At 42.3% G+C, this 26322-nt stretch overlaps 1 protein-coding gene across 3 annotated transcripts; it reads left to right on the plus strand.

Moving 5' to 3' along the window:
* Positions 1–8320: 8320 nt before the first annotated feature.
* Positions 8321–25869, plus strand: LOC135488156 (uncharacterized). Of its 3 annotated transcripts, none has more exons than XM_064772629.1 (4): positions 8321–9060; positions 13617–20091; positions 20461–22102; positions 22783–25869. In XM_064772629.1, exons 2-3 carry the CDS (start codon positions 13755–13757, stop codon positions 22092–22094), a joined length of 7971 nt encoding a protein of 2656 aa, XP_064628699.1. In that variant the 5' UTR covers positions 8321–9060; positions 13617–13754; the 3' UTR covers positions 22095–22102; positions 22783–25869. The 3 variants fall into 3 exon arrangements, with proteins under 3 accessions (XP_064628699.1, XP_064628698.1, XP_064628697.1); XM_064772628.1 differs by having other exon boundaries at positions 13617–15680; positions 15780–22102; XM_064772627.1 differs by having other exon boundaries at positions 13617–22102.
* Positions 25870–26322: the final 453 nt, after the last annotated feature.

The raw sequence follows: 26322 nt of genomic DNA on the forward strand, positions 1-26322 counted from the left end.
TGGATATAGATTGAATACTCGTTAAGGTGATGCTATATAGTGCCTCCATGTTGCCAGTCAACAAGAATTCATCCAAAATATCCACAAACTGGTGAAAGTGTTACTCGGAGGACATAATAGTTTGCGTTGCCACCGAACAACATGTTATATGACAAAGACAAGCAAATGCTTTTACTTCAATTTTGTGCAGAAAGGTTTTGTGTACATGTACAGTACATATAGCGTTTTAGATAAAATCACCCGACAGTCTCTTTCATATCTGCCATTATCTTGTCCGATTTTTTGGTGTTTGAAAGAGTTCCGGTGTTCCTAATACACTAACATAATATAGAGTGACTATATAGTTTCACCTTAATGGTTGACAATAGGTACCGCCATTTTGGCGAGACCTCCAAATCCTAAAGCCTTTAGAGCTCTTTCAAAACATAGTGACAGCTCATTTCAAGGGCTGGAGTCTGTTTATTGTTTTCCAGAGAACAGCCTCCAGGGTTTTAAATGAGCATTCACTACATTTTGAAGGAGTTCTAATTGCTTTTTGATTTCAAGTTCGAGCCAAAATGGCGGTACCTATAGTCAACCCTTAATCTTAGTGCACCTTCAGCTTTCTAACAATTGTTTGGGTGTCTTTTTAGACTTCAAACTATTTTGAGTTTCTCTTTAACTTTGTTTAAGCCAACTGGCTGGTCTTAATGACTGGTCATAAAATTCAGTTTTATTTAAGCTACATGTGTATATTTTCCCAATATATGTACCGTTAAGATATTCGCTGCAGTGGCGATTTTTACGTGACCGTAATGAGACCTTAGAAGGCTATTCTAACGTGAATTATTTTGGCCGATACGCGAATTTGTTATGAAAGATAATAATTCTATGAAGGTTGAAATGATTTTATTGCGGTAAGGCTGGGTAATGACCAGTAATGTAGTGAGTGGGTTAACTTGACAAAACAACTGCGACTTGATCACTCGTTGCAACCATTCCAGCGAAGTGTCCTTGCGAACCATATGCAAGTTATTGTAAACATTTTCAGTGAGATTTTGATTTTTGAAGGCCCAGGTGTCCTTGGTCGAAGTTCCTCAATGCAAATCTCCTTTCATTCAGAGTTTTCTAATGAGAATTTCATCATGGCATGTGTAAAAAAGAGGTAGTCGCAGTGAATGGTTGATCTTGGGTTGTAAACAATGGCTTGTGTGCCAAACTGGTGGGGTTTGGGTGGAAAGAGTTGTTAGGTTACCAATCTGGTGTTTTAAAAACTTGAAAGTGGCAAGAGTGGTTTTATAAAAGTGGTTTGGTGTTATTAGATTTACCTTAGTAAAATTTCAGTTCGAGATAAGAATATTCATAGGTTGCAGTATCTGGACCTATCAACGAGAAGCTTGTCCGAGTATCTATAAAAATCCGCGGACAACGACCACTTTAATTTCCACCGGTTTGTCGCCAGACTGTCCGGAATATCATATCAACATCTAAGATTCAAAACTGCCCGCAGTAATTAGTGCGACGTGGGCAAACTTTGGCAAATGAACTGATGAAAGTATTTTACAAATCAATGGTGGTTTTGTTTCGTTGGACGAACGAGTCCTTCAGTTCTCACCCCCTATTCTAGTAGGCGCTGTCTACCCGTCTCAACACTTGCGACAGGCGACACTTCAAAAAAGCATGACTTGGCTTTACTGTGTGTTTCTGGACCGAAGTCTGTTGCGATTATATTTTATAGTTCGGCTAATTAAAGCCATTATATGTGTACATGTAATCATATGCGATTTCGCAAATCATTTTGATTACAGTTGGAAATGCACAGATAGGGGGAGATATTGCTTGTAAATGGAATGTTTCATAAAACATATTTCTATTAATACCTGTATTGGGAGAAATACATTTGTGGATCCCCTCTAGGCCCTATTGTAGTTTCCCCGCTTTTTCTTTATCTTCGTTGTTATCATGCCAATAACTAATTACTATGCTCTCCCAGGTCAGTTTGCACGCTGAGCTGCACTAACGTCAGCCAATCAGATTCTTCCAGCATCCTCACGTGACATGGGGAGCCAATCACGCCTTAGCATGAGCAAGCTCGGTGGCCCAGATTCATGGGCATCATTCTTGCTCTAGATTTACACTAAGCTACTTCACGTTTTAAATATCACAATTTTGCTATTCGTTTTGCCCGTTTCATTTCGTTTTTGGCGTGTTTCGCATAGTATTATTAGGCAAGTATACAATGGCACTGTCAGTTAAGATCGTAGGGAGTAGCTTTGTTAAAAGAATAGGCCAATTTGTACAAGAGCGGGGCGAGTTTGGCCAATTTGTCGCCACCGTTTGAATCTTGGTCTAGATTACGAGTTTGCTCGTGTTGACATCCACGGCTTCGGTGGTTTAACTGCGCCTTCCCTTGGTTCAAAATACGAACCAAGCATCAGGCAGTCGGTTCCTGATATCGTTGTATGTCATGCTGGCGGTAATGACCTCGCCAAACGGGATAGTCTGTCGACGGCGGCAGACATCCACGATTTCGGTGTGTTGCTCACTGAACACTATGGCGTGCAGCACTTCATTGCATGCGGTACGTTGAAACGCTATAGTATCAAGCATGATGGTACTCTGAAATTTGGTATTTCGGAGCAGGAATTTGAGGCTAAGGCAAAAGATCTTAACGTTCGTCTCAGCAATTTCATGGATGGTAAGCGGCTGCGTTTTTGGGAGTTCTTTTCCAAGGCCCTCGAACTGGTCCCGCCGCAATAGACTTTTCTGATGGAGTTCACCTTAACAAGCAGGGCATGAAGAAGTACTTCAGGGAGATGAGAGGCGTGATTATGAAGTACTCCAATCGGCTCCATCATGAAAATCGCTGGAGTTATCAGTATTAGGCTTCAGGCTCCATTCTTCATTAGACTTGATCCGTCGGAGGGTTCGACGACTTCCATGCGGGAGGTTGGCTTACTCTCGACAGGTTTACATATATATATTTTATTGGGATTAAATGTATATCCGTCTTTTTGCTGGCATGTTTTCTTGCGTTGCCCGTATAGCACTTCTTGCCCCCCCCCTTACTATAGTAGTTATTTTAGCTACGATCGCTATATTGTTGGTCTTTCCGGGGTGGGGGTCTACGACACCCTCTATTTGCATAGTTAGCCCGTATAGCAGCTACTCCACTATGCCTAGTGGAGTCTCTGCAGGCTCTGTAGCTAACTAGATTAGCACCTTAGCTATCTACCTCAGTTACTTAATGGCAGGGTCCGGTATGCTTATCGGCCACCTGGGCAATATTTTATGGTTTTATGCCACGTTTTATGGAGGTGTTCTTTAGCCCGTATAACAATTATCCCACTATGCCTAGTGGATTCTTTGTTGGCTTAGTTCAGTTAACGGTTGAACGGGGCCAATATCAACTTTAGGATAAACCCGTCAACGCTCTGTGAGCTACTAAGCAAACAATAGCCAGTGAAAGGGCTAAATTGTAAAATATATAGTCAAGGCCAACTGTAACCTTACATCCAGTGTTTTATTGGACTTAGCAAGCCCGGACAAGGCCGTTGCGACCATAAAGTTATCACCAGGATCTTGCCAGCCATGTGTCTTACAAACGTACCTAAATGCTGAGACGTAAGATGCGATAGTGGGTGGTTTAAGTCCCTTAGCTCGCAAATGGACAATGTACAAGAGTAGTAAAATAGGTGAAGTGGAGATATGATACTGATCCAGAGAATCCTGAAGGAAGGAAACATAAGCTTGAAAGGCTCGCAAATAGGCCTTATGAGATGTAACCTCCAAGTTGGAATTCACCAAGTCCTTCACGGATGAAAAAAGTTCGAGTGATGTAGCAACGGCTCTATTCTCGTTGGACTGTGATCCATCCCGCAACATCTCGAGGCACGTCGAAAAAGTTGAATCTGTTGACGAGAAAGAGAGTCACACAAAACGTTATTTACGCCGGGAATGTGTTCAGACTTGAACAAAATATTGTAACGTAAGCATACGAGAACCAACCTGCGTAAAATAGATAGGATAGCGGGCTCCTTAGCCGACTGCTTATTAATCACATGTACCAAAGCTTCATTGTCCGTATGGAAAACTATTACTTTGTTGGACAATTCCTTGGACCATAAGTAAAGGGCCAAAACAATGGGGTAAAATTCCAGAATCGCGATATTGAGTGAGCGATACTGTTCCTCCCACACGCCATAAGCCCAGAGGGTACCAAAGACCACTCCGAATCCAATAGTGGTGGAACTGTCCGAGAAAAGATGTAAAGTATCAGAGGAATAGAATCGGTCGCTGAGGAAAAAACAACGGCCATTAAAACCAGATAAGAATTCTAGCCACATGCTGAGATCCTACTTGACCTCCTTGGTGATACGCCTCCTGTGAGAGTGATGCTTGAGGCCAATAGCAAGATTGATGAGTCGCCTAAGGAAAGGACCAGGGTGCACCACACAGACTGCAAAGTTCAGTAGACCGATGATAGACTGCAACTCGCGGAAGACGTATCTGTGGAAAAACGAGAACCCAGGTGGGGACGACCTCTATAATTGGCAGACATGTGGAGTTCCCAGTTGATGGATAACCAGGGATAAGTAACTGGATCTTGGGACCTGAGGTACCGAAAATTCTAATCATAAAAAAGCCAATCGCCCCCTCCTGAGGCCAAACTGCGGACTATCTCCACATACTGTACCAAACCAGGAGTGGAGTCGGGGTGAACCTTGGAATACACCGCAATAAAAACATTGAATGCGGTACACCAATCCTCTATGGATTTTATGCGACGAGCTTTAGAGGATGGAACGACCTTCAGGGTACCGTCCACTAACTGGAAGGTGCCAGCTTCGGGGACCAGATTTGAAACGGAGGGTTTGGGCAGCATTGAATCCAGGTCTACATACTTGTCAGCGACGACCTTAGCACGGACGTCATCTGACACATGAAGATCTATGGGAATGCCCTTAGAATAAAAAAAAAGTATAGGGGGTTTATCGTTCGCGCCCTCCTCTAATACTGCTACTTTAGCATGAAGGGGTATCATACCCGTACCTAATGAGACTGTTGGAACATGGTTTGGATTAGCGGCTACACCTATTGGCCTCACTGTTGAAGAAGCACTGGGAGGGGCTTGTGTACCCAGTTGGTTTGCTGGAATCACTCCCTCACTGCGCAAGGCCGCCATAACCTGCACCTTGACCGACTGCACAATGGTCGGCACTAAATTGTTCTGAATGTCCGCTGACAATGCCTCCACGATTTGTTTGGTGTCCAACTGTGGAGGTCGAACTATCTGCAGCTGCGGGGTTGTGAACTGAAAGTCTGGCGGTGGGGAGCAGCGCCCCAATGGGAACTGCGGACGTGGGCGAGAGTCCTCCTTAATTGTCCGAGAAATACGCCTCCTGGCTTTGTCCTTCACTTTTTTGCTACGACGAGCCGATTTATGGGATTGTCCGACCGGGCTCGTAGTTGGTGAATTATCAATGGTGTCCAGAGATTCCTCCTGAGTTGGTGAACAAACTTTCTTCGCGACGGGGGGTGTGACCACCACCACTGATCTCATCCGACTCAGCGCTCGTGGGCCTGGTGTCGGCCCCGTGTATTCTTTTCGCCGGCGTATTCTCGAGCGTAGCCTTGACATGTTAATCTGAAAGACATAAAGCGTAAGGTTTGGTCACAACCAGGACTCCAATTACAGTTATTCTCCGTTGGGACTGTCACAACCTTAGGACGGTCTCCGCCGTCTCTCACAACCTCGAGGGGGCACCACAAAATTCGTGTCCGTTTTCAAGCAACAAGACTCGAAATATGGTTAGACGCTTTATGTCATTCGGTACAGATTCATCCTAACCGGTGTAGAAGTAGAAAATGTCCGAGGAAAAAACCGTCCACCCTATTGTATTTTGTCAGATTTATGGTATTATGATCCTTTCGGTGACATTACCGTTAATAGGTCAGAGATTAACGAGCATAATAGAATCCTTTGCTCTCCCGGAAATTCCTGGGACATTTCAAACTTCTACACCTTCTGAAAACACTCACGTTTCCATATGAGGGCGGTTCGTGGGGTGGGGGGGGGGGGGGGTCTCAGATGTTCCTATCTCTTTGATACTCTCTGTAGTCAATGTGAGCCTTAGAGGCAGCACGTACTTGGATATCACTATGTATGTTTATTGTTGCTTTTGCGCTGTTTAGTTATCATGCTGTTTGTATTCTTAACGTGAGGGACAGGATTTGCAACGCTTACGAAGTGTACTAAGTATGTAACCATTATGATAGATGTATTTTATCGACGGCGGTCTTTGATGAGTTCGCTGAGTCCTTGTACTACTAAGTGTGAAAGCCTATTTACGAGTGTCCCGTAAATGGATTCGCCCAGGACTTGATGATACTACGTACAGACCTTCGTACCTCGTACTATGTTGCTCATAAAGATTGCGAAACCTCCCTATTATTTCAATAATTAGATTATAGCCTGAGGCAAGAAAATGACAAACATCGTTGTCAGAGTTCGATATATATGTATAGCTATTATAGTAATCAACAGAGACTGGAGGGCACCGTAACTGTGGACGAAGCCTTTAAATGAACTTGGACGAGACGCTCTTCTCTCGAAGTAAGGACTGGACAACTGAAGCAAGGATGCCCGTTTTGAAAATTGCACCAGAACCCCCCCCCCCTTGAAACGCCTCGATTCGAATATGCAGCAGATACCACGGCGTAGCTAATTCATCTCCCCCCCCCCCCCCCCCCCCCCACCTCCCAAAAGAGAAACCCCTCCATTCGATTATGTCAGGAGATACTAGCGTAGCTAGATCGGCGCGTTTGACGGAGATCGCTCGATGCACAGCCCTTGACATACATAGAATGTGTGAGATATCTCGATGAATCTCAGATTTTCACCTCGTCCGTCCACTGTTGACGGAGCGAATTAGGAAATCACCATTGAAACCAAGAAGAACATGAGCAGATGCAGGACCCCAGATGAGGTAGACAGGATTGTCGCGCGTCGTCGAATGGGTTGGTGTGAACGGAAAAATAGCTCAGTCGGGCTACAAGTCGCCCTTTGCTTTGAGTATCTTTCCCTGACTGCGCACAGAGATCCGGCTGATGGGATCGTCCTTTTTATGAAACCTATCGGTTGTCGTTGGCTGTAACCTGGGACGATTCTAAAGTTGTGACAATGTCGTCATGTCTCGGGCAATGCCCGTGTCGTAGATCTAAGAGTTTGTTTAGCACTTCTCTACTGTTCTATAGAACCTGCTAGCGACCACATCAGAATCACCTTTCCCGTGACACTTGGATGGGCGATAAAAATAACATAACGAAATTTGGGATCAGTTCAGATGCAACCAGCTGTCCCGGTACGAGTGTGCGCCTGAGAAAGCGTCTTACCGTTCCTTGGCCCATTCCTACATTGCTTAACATCAGAAAACACTCACTGTTCGGGAAAAAAATCTTGTCATGCGTAGAGGCCGTACAAAATTCAACAACCTGAGTACCTTTGTTGTTTTGTTTTATCGTATTAGCCAAGACAGGATCGGACCGGATTCCCTGCCAGAGCAAAATGTCCGTCTCTTCCTGTTGTGATTGTCATCAAGTGCACCTTTCCAGGCCAGTCGGTTTTTCAAAACCCAAAAAGCCTGATGAGACAGGAGGGGTTAATCAGAGTCGGCCATCCTCATATAGCAGGCCTTTGAAAGGTTCCTGAAATTCACTCACCCGTTGATTGAATATATCATAGGGAGGACACAAATGCCCGCTGTGCGAGGATGGAGTCGAGACATTTCACGAGAGTCAAGATGAGCTGCGATTGGAGGTAAGAGCATCTACAGGCAATCTTCAATCTTGCCTGCCCTGACTTTAAAGCGTCAAATAAAAAAGTTAGCAAGTCACAATCTGCGAATAAAAAAGTGTTTGGTGGTGTTTTTTAAACGTGAGTTCCTAGCTATTCCATTATGATGGAAGGGCTTGCATACATAACGAAGGAAATCAGCTGATGGCCTAAATGAAAGATGTATACATGATTATCCCAGCGGCAGGTCAACTTTGTGACATTCTTCGATATAGTATGGGAGTTGATATTGATGCCTGTCAAATGTATGCGAGGCCATATTAGTATAGAAGTTCAAGTTTGGCGCAAGGTATGACATGTATGAGATATATTGAGTGTACGTTGTGGGTCATAATTTGTGTTTCAACAATGCAGCTCCGCGACATATCAACCGATGAGTTGGTATTGACGTTCATCTACTGTGAATGCAGGTCACCATGTTCAGCCAACCGTAGTATTCGTTCCAGATACTTTGCGTACTGCTTTACATGTTATTTAGTTCACGAATGATAAAGCTATGATATGAAAGCCTGCCCCAAATACATAAAAAAACCACTAGCCCATTGCTTGCAATGAGAAGCCCCGAAGTATTGCATGATAATATCTAAGTTCTAATCCAAATGATAGTATTTTGAGGTGTTGTTTTGAAACGTCATCAAATCGACAGGGATTTTCAGTCTCGCACTAGGACAGGGATGACACATTCGTTTCAAAGTTTAAACAAGTTGCATCATATTTGCCGAATTTCTCATGACAATTTTATATTTTGCTATCGCAATAATTGGAAATAAGACCAAGTCGTAACTACGTTGTTTCACTGGACTAAATCTTTATGGAACTAGTTTGGTCAATAACGTTTCGAGTCGCGAAACGAAAATTCGTGTGGATGTAGGTAACTTTAGCTATTAGAGGATAAGGTAACTTGTATATTGTTTCATTCAAGGGCGCAGAGACAGTTCGTGACCGTATTTCATATTCAACGGAACTTTCTGAATGTACGAGTTTCGACCTCATCAGCATTTTGATAATGCATTTTGATGTTGATGTTGTGTATGCGAATAAGATCTATGCGGACGATCCAGCCGACGGAAAGACAAACCTTTGAATCTGATATTTGTGCGGTTAATGTGTCTACAATTCCACCGTCCAGATCGAATCCAAGAACCTAAGACTTCCTCCTCATACAGCTGCTGTCACTGGAACGATACTGATTACCACGAGCACGAGGACTCAAATAGAATCTGAAGGTAATATTCTTCTCTTTACTTTTCCTGACCCCTTAGAGAACCTTACATGTTATTCCCAATCAAACAATTACATTCGAGGCCGAAACTTTGGAGGAATACATTTCTACTAAGTCATATCCAATTGGTTGTCCTAAAGTCAATAAACATGTACTGAATTTAAACAATAAAAGGGACAATATAGGCATTGACAAACTATGTCGTAGCTTGGCAAGTTGAAGTTAGCTTTCTAAAACGCATATCGCCCCTTCCAACAAACCAATTTCAAATCTCAGAGAGCTTGTTCCGTTCTATAGTGCATAGCGATACATAGCAGGCCTAGACCATGTATGCGCCGGGATTCTGGTCACGAGTCGGTTTTGGGATAGAAGGGGTTGGGTTGGTTAGCAAGGACATACCTGTAAACAAGCTAATGTTTATTTCAACGCTTTTGAAGGCCATTGTGGTCGTGAGCAAGTGATCGACCTCATTAACAACTAATTCCCGTGATTTTCAGCGGGTCCGTCCCGGCTAGACCGTGGTACGTACATCTCATTCATGGGTGATTATCATGGTTGGCACTGTATCGTGCAAAAAGCATAAAGATAGCTTGAACAATTTAGCAATGTTTCGTTTCATGTCGCGCGCTCTCAGTCATAAAATGGCATCGGCACTTCTGATTACCGTCCATCAAGGCATGCATATAAGCATGTGAGATACGAACGAAGAGGCCGAGGTTGCTGAAGTAGACTGGAAAAGAAAAGTAATAATTACAAAGTGGTGAGCGACTGCAACAACCTGAGCATTTCTGTGTGCCTCCTCAGTGTAGAAACGCACTGTTGCTGCTCGAATTTTACTTCGGAGTTCCGGACCGTTTTTCTTTCCGACCTGCCCTCCCAGACCCAGCTCCTACGGACCTGGTATACGGAAGCGAAACCATTGGCATTGAGGCGTCAGGTACGACCGTCACGTGACTGCATGATATGAAATGGCTTCGGTATGAGTTTATCAATTTTTTCATTGCAAAAGCCATCATTCCTAAGGGACTTCATTCGATTGGTTGACACTAAAACAGTATGATATAACTGATTCAAACACATTCGACTGTAACGCAGCATTGATTTATATGTATCATATAATACCAAGAATTGATTAAAGACGAAAGTTTTATAAAACAAGCTATTGGTGAGGTAACACTCAGTTTTGAATATAGGGGGCTTTTGTAATTTGATTAGCCTTGACTCTTCCAAGGTTGGACTTATCTCACTGCTTCTGCGTGAAATAGTTCATTAAGACACGATTTTACACCGGGCCTCATTTTCGAGACAGCGGTCTCAATTTCTTATCTTGAATTGTGCGACATTAAGATCTCGTGTTTCATTTCAGGCAAACTTGTAATCGCCTGGTAAAGCACTGACCCAAACAAGTGATAACCGTCGCATGTGCTTTAAATCGCGGCTTTCACCAAGAATCTAAATCGCTCGTTTGTGGAGCTGTTACTATTTTTTCTCGCAGACGAGAGATTCTTTTAACACTCCGTTGTTTGCAGGATTATATAAAATTAATTGGACTTGTTGATTGTGCTGTCTTTAACAGGTGGCAACATATTATATCATCGCAATTCTCTGCATATAAAGATGCTTCAACTCCGAGAATGCACTGCATTATACAGTGCGTATCAACAAAAGGTAATCCAAAGTCAAGGGGTTAATATTCCAAGACTATAGTTTCAGAAGCTACATGTGGTCTACTGATAAAGAGGATATCCTCAGGTTTCCATTGATACCATTCTTGAATAATATCAGGAAAAATCAGGAAAGGACTGCTGCAAATAAATTAGCTGAGTCCCTAGGTAATAACAAGAATGACGACTTCTGGAAAGAAATAAAAAAGGTGAAAGGAAAAGGCACTGTACTCCCTTCTAGTATGGATAATGTGAAGGGTACGGACGCAACTTGTGAACTTTTTGGTGAGAAGTTTAAACGTTTGTATAATTCTGTATCGTATGATATAAATGAGATGAATGATGTGAAGAGAGATATTGATACGGGTATTACCAGACATTGTATTGACAATAATCATGATCATGTATTGAGTGTGCACGAAGTTATGAAGGGAGTACAGTGTCTGAAGCGAGGTAAAAAAGACAGTAGCCCCAAAATTATGTCGGATCACTTTATAAATGGGGATCATTTATTACATGTTTACGTGTCTTTTTTAGTGAGCTCCATGATGAGTCACGGATATTGCACGATGGGGTTTGTTCGAACTAAAGTAGTTCCAATTCCAAAAAACCGTAGAAAGTCTTTGAATACGTCCGATAATTATAGAGGTATTTCGCTAAGTAGCGTTATTGGCAAAATAATGGATAATATATTCCTAAAAAAGTACGAGAATGAGCTAAGTACATCTGATGCCCAGTTTGGGTTCAAGCAGGTCTCTCCACAGCTACGTGTAGCACGGCTATAAATGAAGTAATTAATTATTATAACGGTTGCAACACCGCAGTGTATTGCGTAATGCTTGATGCAAGCAAAGCATTTGATTGTGTTCATTTTGTGAAGCTATTTCGAATTTTGATCAAAAAAGGGCTATGTCCATTAGCGGCTAGGCTATTAGCCAACATCTACACACAACAACGTGTACAGGTTCAGTGGGGGAAGCATATGTCTGGTGAATTTACTGTATCCAATGGAGTTAAGCAGGGTGGGGTGCTCTCCCCCGTTCTTTTTGGAATTTATCTGGATGAGCTTATTACGAGTATAAAAACTGACGGTTTCGGCTGCCATGTTGCCAACATTTTTTGCGGTGTATTTGCATATGCCGATGATGTTATTCTCTTAGCACCATCGTTCTATGGGTTAAATAAGATGCTAAACACGGCTCGTCAATTTTCAATTGAATTCAGAATATCCTTCAACGCATCTAAAAGTAGATATTTAGTCTTCGGGTCACATGACCCGCCAGGGGAGATTGTATTTGAGGGTACAAGGGTTCAAATTTCTAATGAAGAAATTCATTTGGGCATTCTTCTTGGTCCTGATGTTCGTCGGAGTAGGGTTCAGGTTTTAGTTAATGATCTGTACAAACGGACCAACATGCTTATGGCTCAGTTTAGGTACGCCAACTTTGAAATCAGATATAAGTTATTCAAAAGTTTTTGTATGCCGCTGTATGGTCACCAGTTGCTAGATTGTTCAAAACCATACATGGAAGAATTGTATATTGCATGGCGTAAATGTATTCGTCAGATTTTGTGTTTGCCATATCGCACTCATAATGACCTGTTACCAGCCATTATAAAGGACTGTAGCGTTCAAACTCAATTTGAGAAAAGGTTCGTAAAATTCATTAAAGGACTGCAGAAATCAGGAAATACACTCGTAAAGGTTACAGTTGGATTATTATTTGCCGGGAGCGTCTCATCAGTGGGGAAAAGTCTAACTATGGTATTACAAAAGTACAACTGGAATAGGGATCAGCTGCCTGATGAATGTATAATGCTAAGGGACATCAATAGGGAATTTTGGGGATTGGGGCATAATAGGGTTGCCATCCAAGTTAGGGAATTGCTTGAAATGCGGGAGGCAGGGAATCATATTCTCACAAAAGAGGAAATAGACACGATAATTAACTTTTTGTGTACAGGTTGATTTGATGGAGTATTGTTTTTGGTGTTAGTTTTATTGTGATAGTTCAAGATACTAATGTAACTTATTCAGGATCATCTCCAAGAATGAGAGGTTTTCGGGTTCGACTCTCAGTCTTACCTTTTACTTTGTTTGCCTTATCGTAAACTTGTATTTGCACCCAACTCTGTATTGTCTTATTGCACCTTATTTTTTGTTATCTGTACAACGGAAAGTAGTACGAATAAACATATATATATATATACATATATAATTACGGTCTCGCATGGCCGAGTAAATTGTAATTGAAAATGACGAGTTCAAATCGAAAATTTCCAAGTTTGTGTAATCAGTGCAAGTTGAATGAATACGTTCAAATTGTACGTTTACCAACTTAAAAAGGTTAAAACGAACACGGTTTTCTCAGGAATTATTTGGCTTCATTCAGAGATCTTCTAATCTTTTATTTTATGCACCCACACTTTTAACATGCCCTCCGCCTCTTGCAACACGAAGTTCACAGCGATAGAGCATGTCCTGAACTGCTTGTCTGATCACTGCTGGATTCCCGCGTAAAACATCCACTTCGTGTTGAATTCGGCCCTCCAAGTCATTAAGATCACGGGGCGGAGTCGCAAACAACTTGTTTTTCATGTATCCCCAAAGGAAAAAGTCACATAGTGTGAGATCAGTTTGTAATCGTTTATTTCAATTCACCAAACTTGGACATTTTTGGATTTGAGCTCGTCATTTTTAATTACAATTCACCCGGTCATGTGAAACCGCAATTAATGCAAGAATGGTATCATTGGAAAGCTGAGGATCTCCTTTTCATTAGTAAACCACATGTTAATCAGCTTGTTAAACTAAATAGTATTGGCGTATTAACTCCATGAATTTGGATCACCTTTTTTTGATACGCACTGTATTGTGGAAATGTTTGATTTCCAGCTCCCAAGAACAGTCCACGATGCCAGCCACACGGCGCCAACTTGCTCTGTTCGATGCAGCAGCATTCGGTTATTTTTGGCTAATCAGATTCCTCCTGTCATTCTGTGAACTGGAGTACATATAAAGTGCAAAAATTACATGGATCACCTAATCATCATCGCCTCGATTATAGGAGACAAAAATCTTGTGGCTCAATTGATTACAGCCGGGGCGAATATAGAATGTAAAGACAATGACGGGAATACTCCAATCATCATCGCCTCGATTAAAGGACACCAAGAGGTGGTGGACCTATTGATTAAAGCGGGGGCGGATATAGAATGTAAAAACAATGGCGGGAATACTCCAATCATCATCGCCTCGATAAATGGACACAAAGAGGTGGTGGATCTATTGATTAAAGCGGGGGCGAATATAGAATTTAAAGACACTGGCGGGAATACTCCAATCATCTTTGCCTCGATTAAAGGACACCAAGAGGTGGTGGATATATTGATTAAAGCGGGGGCGAATATAGAATGTAAACGCAATGGCGGGAATACTCCAATCATCATCGCCTCGATTAAAGGACACAAAGAGCTGGTGGATCTATTGATTAAAGCGGGGGCGAATATAGAACATGCCAACGGTGAGGGAAGAACTCCTATAGGGTGTGTTTCGATTGAAGGACACAAAGAGGTGGCGGATCTATTGATTAAAGCGGGGGCGAATATAGAATGTAAAGGCAATGGCGGGAATACTCCAATCATCATCGCCTCGATAAAAGGACACCATGAGGTGGTGGATCTATTGATTAAAGCGGGGGCGGATATAGAATGTAAAGGCAATTGCGGGAATACTCCAATCATCATCGCCTCGATTAATGGACACCAAGAGGTGGTGGATCTATTGATTAAAGCGGGGGCGAATATAGAATGTAAAGACAATGGCGGGAATACTTCAATCATCATCGCCTCGATTAAAGGACACAAAGAGGTGGTTGATCTATTGATTAAAGCGGGGGCCGATATAGAATGTAAAGACAATGACGGGAATACTCAAATCATCATCGCCTCGACGAATGGACACCAAGAGGTGGTGGATCTATTGATAAAAGCGGGGGCGAATATAGAATGTAAAGGCAATGGCGGGAATACTCCAATCATCATCGCCTCGATTAAAGGACACAAAGAGGTGGTGGATCTATTGATTAAAGCGGGGGCGAATATAGAACATGCCAACGATGAGGGAAGAACTCCTATAGGGTGTGTTTCTATTCAAGGACACAAAGAGGTGGTGGATCTATTGATTAAAGCGGGGGCGAATATAGAATGCAAAGACAATGGCGGGAAAACTCCAATCATCATCGCCTCGATTAAAGGACACAAAGAGGTGGTGGATCTATTGATTAAAGCGGGGGCGAATATAGAATGTAAAGACAATCTCGGGAATACTCCAATCATCATCGCCTCGATTAATGGATACCAAGAGGTGGTGGATCTATTAATTAAAGCGGGGTCGAATATAGAATGTAAAGACAATGGCGGGAATACTCCAATCATCATCGCCTCGATTCAAGGACAACAAGAGGTGGTGGATATATTGATTAAAGCGGGGGCGAAAATAGAATGTAAAGACAAAGGCGGGAATACTCCAATCATCATCGCCTTGATTAATGGATACCAAGAGGTGGTGGATCTATTGATTAAAGCGGGGGCGAATATAGAACATGCCAACGATAAGGGAAGAACTCCTATAGGATGCGTTTCTATTGAAGGACACAAAGAGGTGGTGGATCTATTGATTAAAGCGGGGGCGAATATAGAATGTAAAGACAATGGCGGGAATACTCCAATCATCATCGCCTCGATTCAAGGACACAAAGAGGTGTTGGATCTATTGATTAAAGCGGGGGCGGATATAGAATGTAAAGACAATGGCGGGAATACTCCAATCATCATCGCCTCAACTAATGGACACCAAGAGGTTGTGGATCTATTGATTAAAGCGGGGGCGAATATAGATTGTAAAGACAATTGCGGGAATACTCCAATCATCATCGCCTCGACTAATGGACACCAAGAGGTGGTGGATCTATTGATTAAAGCGGGGGCGAATATAGAACATGCCAACGATGAGGGAAGAACTCCTATATTGTGTGTTTCTATTGAAGGACACAAAGAGGTGGTGGATCTATTGATTAAAGCGGGGGCGAATATAGAATGTAAAGACAATGGCGGGAATACTCCAATCATCTTTGCCTCAACTAAAAGACACCAAGAGGTGGTGGATCTATTGATTAAAGCGGGGGCGAATACAGAATGTAAAGACAATGGCGGGAATACTCCAATCGTCATCGCCTCGATTACAGGACAAAAAGAGGTGGTGGATCTATTGATTAAATCGGGGGCGAACATAGAATGTAAAGACAGTAGCGGGAATACTCCAATCATCATCGCCTCGATTAAAGGACACCAAGAGGTGGTGGATCTATTGATTAAAGCGGGGGCGAATATAGAACATGCCAACGATGAGGGAAGAACCCCTATAGGGTGTGTTTCGATTAAAGGACACAAAGAGGTGGTGGATCTATTGATTAAAAAGGGGGCGGATATAGAATGTAAAGACAATGGCGGGAATACTCCAATCATCATCGCCTCGATTCAAGGACACAAAGAGGTGTTGGATCTATTGATTAAAGCGGGGGCGGATATAGAATGTAAAGACAATGGCGGGAATACTCCAATCATCATCGCCTCAACTAATGGACACCAAGAGGTTGTGGATCTATTGATTAAAGCGGGGGCGAATATAGATTGTAAAGACAATTGCGGGAATACTCCAATCATCATCGCCTCGACTAATGGACACCAAGAGGTGGTGGATCTATTGATTAAAGCGGGGGCGAATATAGAACATGCCAACGATGAGGGAAGAACTCCTATATTGTGTGTTTCTATTGAAGGACACAAAGAGGTGGTGGATCTATTGATTAAAAAGGGGGCGGATATAGAATGTAAAGACAATCTCGGGAATACTCCAATCATCTTCGCCTCGACTAATGGACACCAAGAGGTGGTGGATCTATTGATTAAAGCGGGGGCGAATATAGAATGTAAACACAATCTCGGGGATACTCCAATCATCATCGCCTCGATCAAAGGACACAAAGAGGTGGTGGATCTATTGATTAAAGCGGGGGCGAATATAGAATGTAAAGACAATTACGGGAATACTCCAATCATCGTCCCCTCGATTAAAGGACACCAAGAGGTGGTGGATCTATTGATTAAAGCAGGGGCGGATATAGAATGTAAAAACAATGGCGGGAATACTCCAATCATCTTCGCCTCGACTAATGGTCACCAAGAGGTGGTGGATCTATTGATTAAAGCGGGGGCGAATATAGAATGTAAAGACAATCTCGGGGATACTCCAATCATCATCGCCTCGATCAAAGGACACAAAGAGGTGGTGGATCTATTAATTAAAGCCGGGGCGGATATAGAATGTAAAGACAATGGCGAGAATACTCCAATCATCATCGCCTCGATTCAAGGACAAAAAGAGGTCGTGGATCTATTGATTAAAGCGGGGGCGAATATAGAATGTAAAGACAATGGCGGGAACACTCCAATCATCATCGCCTCGATTAATGGACACCAAGAGGTGGTGGATCTATTAATTAAAGCGGGGGCTAATATAGAATGTAAAAACAATGGCGGGAATACTCCAATCATCATCGCCTCGATTAAGGGACAAAAAGAGGTGGTGGATCTATTGATTAAAGCGGAGGCGAATATAGAATGTAAAGACAATTACAGGAATACTCCAATCATCATCGCCTCGATTAATGGACACCAAGAGGTTGTGGACCTATTGATTAAAGCGGGGGCGGATATAGAATGTAAAAACAATGGCGGGAATACTCCAATCATCATCGCCTCGATAAATGGACACAAAGAGGTGGTGGATCTATTGATTAAAGCGGGGGCGAATATAGAACGTAAAGACAATAGCGGGAATACTCCAATCATCATCGCCTCGACTAATGGACACAAAGACATGGTCGATCTATTAATTAAAGCGGGGGCGAATATAGAATGTAAAGACAATGGCGGGAATACTCCAATCATCATCGCCTCGATTAAAGGACAAAAAGAGGTGGTAGATCTATTGATTAAAGCGAGGGCGAATATAGAATGTAAAGGCAATGGCGGTAATACTCCAATCATCATCGCCTCGATTAATGGACACCAAGAGGTGGTGGATCTATTGATTGAAGCAGGGGCGAATATAGAACATGCCGACGATGAGGGAATAACTCCAATAGTGTGTGTTTCTATTGAAGGACACAAAGAAGTGGTGGATATATTGATTAAAGCAGGGGCGAATATAGAATGTAAAGACAATGGCGGGAAAACTCCAATCATCATCGCCTCGATTAAAGGACACAAAGAGGTGGTGGATCTATTGATTAAAGCGGGGGCGAATATAGAATGTAAAGACAATGGCGGGAATACTCCAATCATCATCGCCTCGATTAAAGGACACAAAGAGGTGGTGGATCTATTGATTAAAGCGGGGGCGAATATAGAATGTAAAGACAATGGCGGGAATACTCCAATCATCATCGCCTCGATTAAAGGACACAAAGAGGTGGTGGATCTATTGATTAAAGCGGGGGCGGATATGGAATGTAAAGGCAATCTCGGGAATACTCCAATCATCATCGCCTTGATTAAAGGACACCAGGAGGTGGTGGATCTATTGATTAAAGCGGGGGCGAATATAGAACATGCCAACGATGAGGGAAGAACTCCTATAGGGTGTGTTTCTATTGAAGGACACAAAGAGGTGGTGGATCTATTGATTAAAGCGGGGGCGAATATAGAATGTAAAGACAATGGCGGGAATACTCCAATCATCATCGCCTCTATTAAAGATCACCAAGAGGTGGTGGATCTATTAATTAAAGCGGGGGCGAATATAGAACATGCCAACGATGAGGGAAGAACTCCTATAGGATGCGTTTCTATTGAAGGACACAAAGAGGTGGTGGATCTATTGATTAAAGCGGGGGCGAATATAGAATGTAAAGACAATGGCGGGAATACTCCAATCATCATCGCCTCAATTAAAGGTCACAAAGAGGTGGTGGATCTATTGATTAAAGCGGGGGCGAATATAGAATGTAAAGACAATGGCGGGAATACTCCAATCATCTTTGCCTCGGCTAATAGACACCAAGAGGTGGTGGATCTATTGATTAAAGCAGGGGCGAATATAGAATGTAAAGACGATGGCGGGAATACTCCAATCATCATCGCCTCGATTAAAGGACACAAAGAGGTGGTTGATCTATTGATTAAAGCGGGGGCGGATATAGAATGTAAAGACAAAGGCGGGAATAATCCAATCATCATCGCCTCGATTCAAGGACACCAAGAGGTGGTGGATATATTGATTAAAGCGGGGGCGATTATAGAATGTAAAGACAAAGGCTGGAATACTCCTATCATCATCGCCTCGCTTAATGGACACAAAGAGGTGGTGGATCTACTGATTAAAGCGGGGGCGAATATAGAATGTAAAGACAATGGCGGGAATACTCCAATTATCATCAACTCGATTAAAGGACAAAAAGAGGTGGTGGATCTATTGATTAAAGCGGGGGCGAATATAGAATGTAAACACATCGGCGGGAATACTCCAATCATCGTCGCCTCGACTAATGGACACCAAGAGGTGGTGGATCTATTGATTAAAGCGGGGGCGAATATAGAATGTAAAGACAATGGCGGGAATACTCCAATCATCATCGCCTCGATTAATGGACACCAAGAGATGGTGGATCTATTGATTAAAGCGGGGGCGGATATAGAATGTAAAGACAATAGCGGGATGACTCCAATCAACGTCGCCTCGTTTAATGGACACCAAGATGTGGTGGATCTATTGATTAAAGCGGGGGCGGATATAGAATGTAAAGACAATGGCGGGTATTTTCCAATCATCATTGCCTCGGTTAAAGGACACCAAGAGGTGGTGGATCTATTGATTAAAGCGGGGGCGAATATAGAACGTGAAGACAATGGCGGGTATATTCCAATCATCACCGCCTCGACTAATGGACACCATGAGGTGGTGGATCTATTAATTAAAGCGGGGGCGAATATAGAATGTAAAGACAATGACGGGAATACTCCAATCATCATCGCCTTGACTAGTGGACACCAAGAGGTGGTGAAGCTATTGATTAAAGCGGGGGCGAATATAGAATGTAAAGACAATGGCGGGAATACTCCAATCATCATCGCCTCGACTGAAGGACACAAAGAGGTGGTGGATCTATTAGTTAAAGCGGATGCAATTATTGAAGTCAGTAACTATGAAAACGACACTCCGATAGTTTGCGCAGCTAGTAGGGGTTATGTTGAAATTGTAGACGTTTTGTTGAAAGAAGGTGCTTGTTCCAGAAGTTCTAGTTATGGATCGATATTAAATATCGGTGCAAAATTTGGTCGAAGGCGGGTCGTTGAATACCTTTTGAGACGCGGGATGTCATTAGAAAGTTGTGACTTGAAAGGAAACACCCCACTTCAAAATGCTATCATAAAGGGTCATCTCTCAGTGGTCCAACTCCTAATAAGGAGTGGAGCAGATACATCCACACCACACTCTTCATCAGAGAGTATTATATATTCTGCGGCTTCGCGTGGCCATGCCGATATCGTGAAATACTTTGGAAGCAGTGATGCACGGAAGTTATTGGATTTGCCCAATGCCAGTGGGTGGTCGCCTATTGCCAAGGCAGTTTCAGGTGGTCATTTTCGGACAGTTAGACAACTTCATCAGCTTGGAGCTGACATGAACTGCAGTGTAAATGGAAAAGGACTCCTTCATCTAGCAGCTGAGTCCGGTTGCCTAGATATCTATCAATATCTTATCATCGCTGGGCTTGACTGCAAACGACTCAACATCCATGGATTGAAGGCTTATGAATGCTTCCCCTTTCAATCAAAACTTAATTATCAAGCAAGCAACCGATTAGGACATTCCTCCGAACAAAGTCTCTCTTACGTCATGTCTCGATTAAATGAGCAATATGTTACACCCGCGTATAGATACAAACTTTCAGAACTATCGGGTGTACTGGGACTAGGCAGCGTGAATATTATCGAGGGTGGTGTTTCGGAAACTATCATGAGGTTTGTAAGGGAGAAGGAGGTTTTTAAGTGTTTAGAGCTATGTGGAAGTTCGGCTGAGGGCACGAAGGTTCAGCTGCCTGATGAAATGGACTTCCTTAGATTGGTAACTGCAAATCATCTCTCTCGAAACGAAATAGTTGATACCTTACATGGATATAAGTATATACAAACTAGAACATTTAAGAACAGGTTTTTATCAAGTAGAGCACTCCATGAGAGTGAAAGCGAAAACCTAGAATCTAGCGCAAAAGCCCAAGAGTCTAAAAAAAGCGGAGAAATACTTTTGCAGGCAGTTGCTGGAGGAGGCGGTGCCAGTGTTCCTGTGACTATCAGATGGCCCGATGATAAACCTTCAAAACGCATTGTCTCAGAGCATATAGTAACAACCGTACCTGTAGATGATTGGCCCGATAATTGTCAAGATGATTGGTCCGATTATGCACTACAGAAAGGAGAATCTGAAAGTGAGGTAACGGCGGACGTTTGTGTTTATCAACGGACCGGATACATCTTATCTCAAGTTGATGCTAGGAGAGGATTGGCCAGTGTTCCTGTGACTATCAGAAGGCTTGAAAATATATCATCCAGTCTCCTTATCTCTGTGGATATAGTACCGATATTGCATGTTGATGATTGGCCAGACGATGCTATCAAGAAGACCTGGCGAATGGACGAGGACACCCTGAGAAAGAGTGGGTATAGGCTGGTCCTAAAACCGCCACACAAGGACAGTGAGTACGGACGGTTGCTACCGGAGGAAGACAGAGAAAGAATGTTGCGGATCTCCTTCTCTCATCTAGAACCTGCCACAATCACACCTTTGGATCCAAGAATCAAAGACGCATACATCACAGCAAAGTGTCTGAGGTCACCTATGGCATGTGGCGTTGTGATTAGAGACACGAACGGCGTTATACATTTCGTCAGTCATTTCCTTACAAGCTACCTCCTGAAGACAGTCTTCCTCCATAACATAGACGACTTCATTGAGACAAACAGGAGCCTGCCAGAGATGGTCTACATCATCTACAGCCAACTTGAGGATTACCTCGGCAAGGGCAACCTACCGTTCTACTGGCAGCCCAGCGTCAATCTGCTGGAAGGCTTGAAACTCAACATAGCCAAGTCTTATCAAGTCGCCAAGCTGATGAAGGCAATCGTTGGTAGGATGTCCCGCCTGGAGCGTGGTGATGAGAACCATGGTGACGACGCGAGGGAAGATGGGCCAAGCATTGAAGCCGCTGATGACGAGCCTGACATAGGTTGTTACATCGTCAGATTAGAATAGCGAGCAAGGTAACTCTCTTGGTCAATCCCAATGAAGACAATTAGCTTTAAAATCAATAATTCACTCATCTTCGCGTACATTGTATATTCCGAGATGTCGGATATCAGAAAAGAGAATTTCCTAATGATAGATCCTCTAGAATTCATTATAATTTATATCTAAACTTTTTGATGACCTTAAATTATGTTCAAGACATGCTTAATTTTTTGACGGCCTTAACCTAAATGTCCATGCTTGATATCATAGTTTCGTTTGTGAGTTCCATTGCGTAAATAACGCTGATTACAGCATGTCCTTTTTAGGATGTAAAGACCATAGTAGATTACAGCACAGCCGGTAGAAATAATTCTTTCATTGTCTTTGATTACAGTGACCAATTCCCCTCTTGGTTCAAAAATGCATATACACTTTGTTTGAATGAACTATCTAACTACAATATCTCTCGTATTGGCCTACAATCCACTGCATAGATTCTTGGAGAGCTGGACAATGATTTGTCGTGCCTGACTTAATTAAATCAAATACTGTCATGGTCTTTTGGGCTTTCTTTCTTTTGTCTATCCCTCCAGCATGCAAGGTGATGGCGTCACGTGAAACCACTTCATACACAATAAATATACAACCTGCCTGTGTTGAGTAATCGCTTTCAGAAGTACAATGTGCCTGATATCAGTACGTTTATTTCCAGTAATCTTCACCCCGTTGAACACTTGGTATGAGAGACGGATGCTCTGGTGAAACCAACAATCTATGGTTATTCCCTGGCCTCACCCGGCCCGGCCAGTTCAAACCACGAGAGTGCATGTGTACGAGTTGGGCCGACGCGACAGGCGCAGCGGTCGGAAGCGAGTCTCTGGCAGGGTATCTCGGACTTTGGTTCGACATCGAAAGCCTCAAGTGCGTCAGGACCTTCAAACCCAAGTGGTAGAGAATTTGTTCTTGAAATGACACCGGGCTCAAAATAGCTGAGATGTTGACTTTGAGACAGAGAATGGTGAGAGATCGTGTGGTGTACAAAGGAAAACAAGCACGACCGTAACATTTTAGAAAACTTCTGAAATTATTCAGACCCCCTCCACCTATTACACCTCCCGTTATTCAGAGATGAAATTGCTAAACTGTAAACTTTCCGAGGTTGGGGACACATCACGTGGATGATATACCAAATGTTCACCACTTCTGAAAAAAAGTATCAGAACCTTCAGATTTTGGTAAAAAATGCAACCCTGCCTTATTTTAGATGATTTCTGAAGTTTTACAATCTATTTTCTACTTTTATGAAATTGAAATTGAAATTGATACAAAGGCGACACATTGGCATTGTTCATCCTGATTGAGTTGAATGATGGATGGCATCCAACGACAATGCGTATGATATCTACAGGGGGCTTGGCTTACATATTCAGACACTCTCAGATCCGTATTATGACATAGGAAGTTGGATGTTTCACTCAATTCCTTGCATAGTACTTATGAGTTACTTACACCCTTTGATATGCTGACTGCATGGGTGAACAAAGGTATGGACTGGTATATTTTGTATTGACATGTTAACTATATAACTATATAACATGTATCGATATTGTAATTGTATGAGGTGGGGTAGCTACCTTATAACCTTGATTCCCTTATGTATTGACTTGTATAAATTGTATTGTCATGTATTGACATGTATTGACATGTATAAACTTGTATCGACTTATATTGTAATTATGTTCTGTGTAACTTTATATAATTATATGTGTCAAAATATTATAATGGTAGAAGGCAGAAGGCCTAGGTATTGCAAGCTGTTTGAAGCCAGTCTATTACTATCATAACATTGTATTACAAGAGAGTCACATTTATTATTTCCTATATTTCGTGAGTAACATTTGAGAGTGTGAAGCCTGGTAGGCCCTGTCACAAGTTCTAAATGACGAAGTGATTACGGTTTGTGTACGCTTGTAATGACGCTCATTACAGAATGACTGCAAACTTGTGGATGGATATAAATTGAATACTCGTTAAGGTGATGCTATATAGTGCCTCCATGTTGCCAGTCAACAAGAATTCATCCAAAATATCCACAAACTGGTGAAAGTGTTATTCGGAGGACATAATAGTCTGCGTTGCCACCGAACAACATGTTATATGACAAAGACAAGCAGATGCTTTTACTTCAATTTTGTGCAGAAAGGCTTTGTGTACATGTACAGTACATATAGCGTTTTAGATAAAATCACCCGACAGTCTCTTTCATATCTGCCATTATCTTGTCCGATTTTTTGGTGTTTGAAAGAGTTCCGGTGTTCCTAATACACTAACATAATATAGAGTGACTATATAGTTTCACCTTAATGGTTGATGTACCTTAATGTACCGTTAAGATATTCGCTGCAGTGGCGATTTTTACATGACCATAATGAGACCTTAGAAGGCTATTCTAACGTGAATTATTTTGGCCGATACGCGAATTTGTTATGAAAGATAATAATTCTATGAAGGTTGAAAAGATTTTATGGCGGTAAGGCTGGGTAATGACTGGTAATGTAGTGAGTGGGTTAACTTGACAAAACAACTGCGCCTTGATCACTCATTGCAACCATTCCAGCGAAGTGTCCTTGCGAACCATATGCAAGTTATTGTAAACAGTTTCAGTGAGATTTTGATTTTTGAAGGCCCAGGTGTCCTTGGTCGAAGTTGCTCAAAGCAAATCTGCTTTTATTCAGAGTTTCCTAATGAGAATTTCATCATGGCATGTGTAAAAAAAGAAGAAGTCGCTGTGAATGGTTGATCTTGGGTTGTAAACAATGGCTTGTGTGCCAAACTGGTGGGGTTTGGGTGAAAAGAGTTGTTAGGTTACCAATCTGGTATTTTAAAAACTTGAAAGTGGCAAGAGTGGTTTTATAAAAGTGGTTTGGTGTTATTAGATTTACCTTAGTAAAATTTCAGTTCGAGATAAGAATATTCATAGGTTGCAGTATCTGGACCTATCAACGAGAAGCTTGTCCGAGTATCTATAAAAATCCGCGGACAACGACCACTTTAATTTCCACCAGTTTGTCGCCAGACTGTCCGGATTATCATATCAACATCTAAGATTCAAAACTGCCCGCAGTAATTGGTGCGACGTGGGCAAACTTTGGCAAATGAACTGATGAAAGTATTTAACAAATCATTGGTGGTTTTGCCTCGTTGGACGAACGAGTCCTTCAGTTCTCACCCCCTATTCTAGTAGGCACTGTCTACCCGTCTCAACACTTGCGACAGGCGACACTTCAAAAAGAAAGTCCTGGCTTTACTGCGTGTTTCTGGACCGAAGTCCGTTGCGATTATATTTTATAGTTCGGCTAATTAAAGCCATTATATGTGTACATGTAATCATGTGCAATTTCGCAAATCATTTTGATTACAGTTTGGTAATGCACAGATAGGGGGAGATATTGCTTGTAAATGGGATGCTTCATAAAATTCGTGTCCGTCTTCAAGCAATAAGACTCGAAATATGGTTAGACGATTTATGTCATTCGGTACAGATTCATCCTAACCGGTGTAGAAGTAGAAAATGTCCGAGGGAAAAACCGTCCACCCTATTGTATTTTGTCAGATTATGGTATTATGGTTCTTTCGGTGACATTACCGTCAATAGGTCAGAGATATATATATATATTTTACAGAGCATAATAGAATCCTTTGCTCCCCGGAAATTCTATCCTGGGGCATTTCAAACTTCTACACCGGACTCATTGAAAACACTCACGTTTCCATATGAGGGCGGTTCGTGGGGTGGGGGGGGGGGGGGGGTCTCAGATGTTCCTATCTCTTTGATACTCTCTGTAGTCAATGTGAGCCTTAGAGGCAGCACGTACTTGGATATCACTATGTATGTTTATTGTTGCTTTTGCGCTGTTTAGTTCAGTTATCATGGTGTTTGTATTCTTTATATGAGGGACAGGATTTGCAACACTTACGAAGTGTACTAAGTATGTAATCATTATGATAGATGTATTTTATCGACGACTGTCTTTGATGAGTTTGCTGAGTCCTTGTACTACTAAGTGTTAAAGCCTATTTACGAGTGTCCCGTAAATGGATTCGCCCAGGACTTGATGATACTACGTACAGACCTTCGTACCTCGTACTATGTTGCTTATAAAGATTGCGAAACCTCCCTATTATTTCAATAATTAGATTATAGCCTGAGGCAAGAAAATGACAAACATTGTTGTCCGAGTTCGATATATAT

Source organism: Lineus longissimus, chromosome 5 (genome assembly GCF_910592395.1).
Source record: "Lineus longissimus chromosome 5, tnLinLong1.2, whole genome shotgun sequence".
Lineage (NCBI taxonomy): Eukaryota > Metazoa > Nemertea > Pilidiophora > Heteronemertea > Lineidae > Lineus > Lineus longissimus.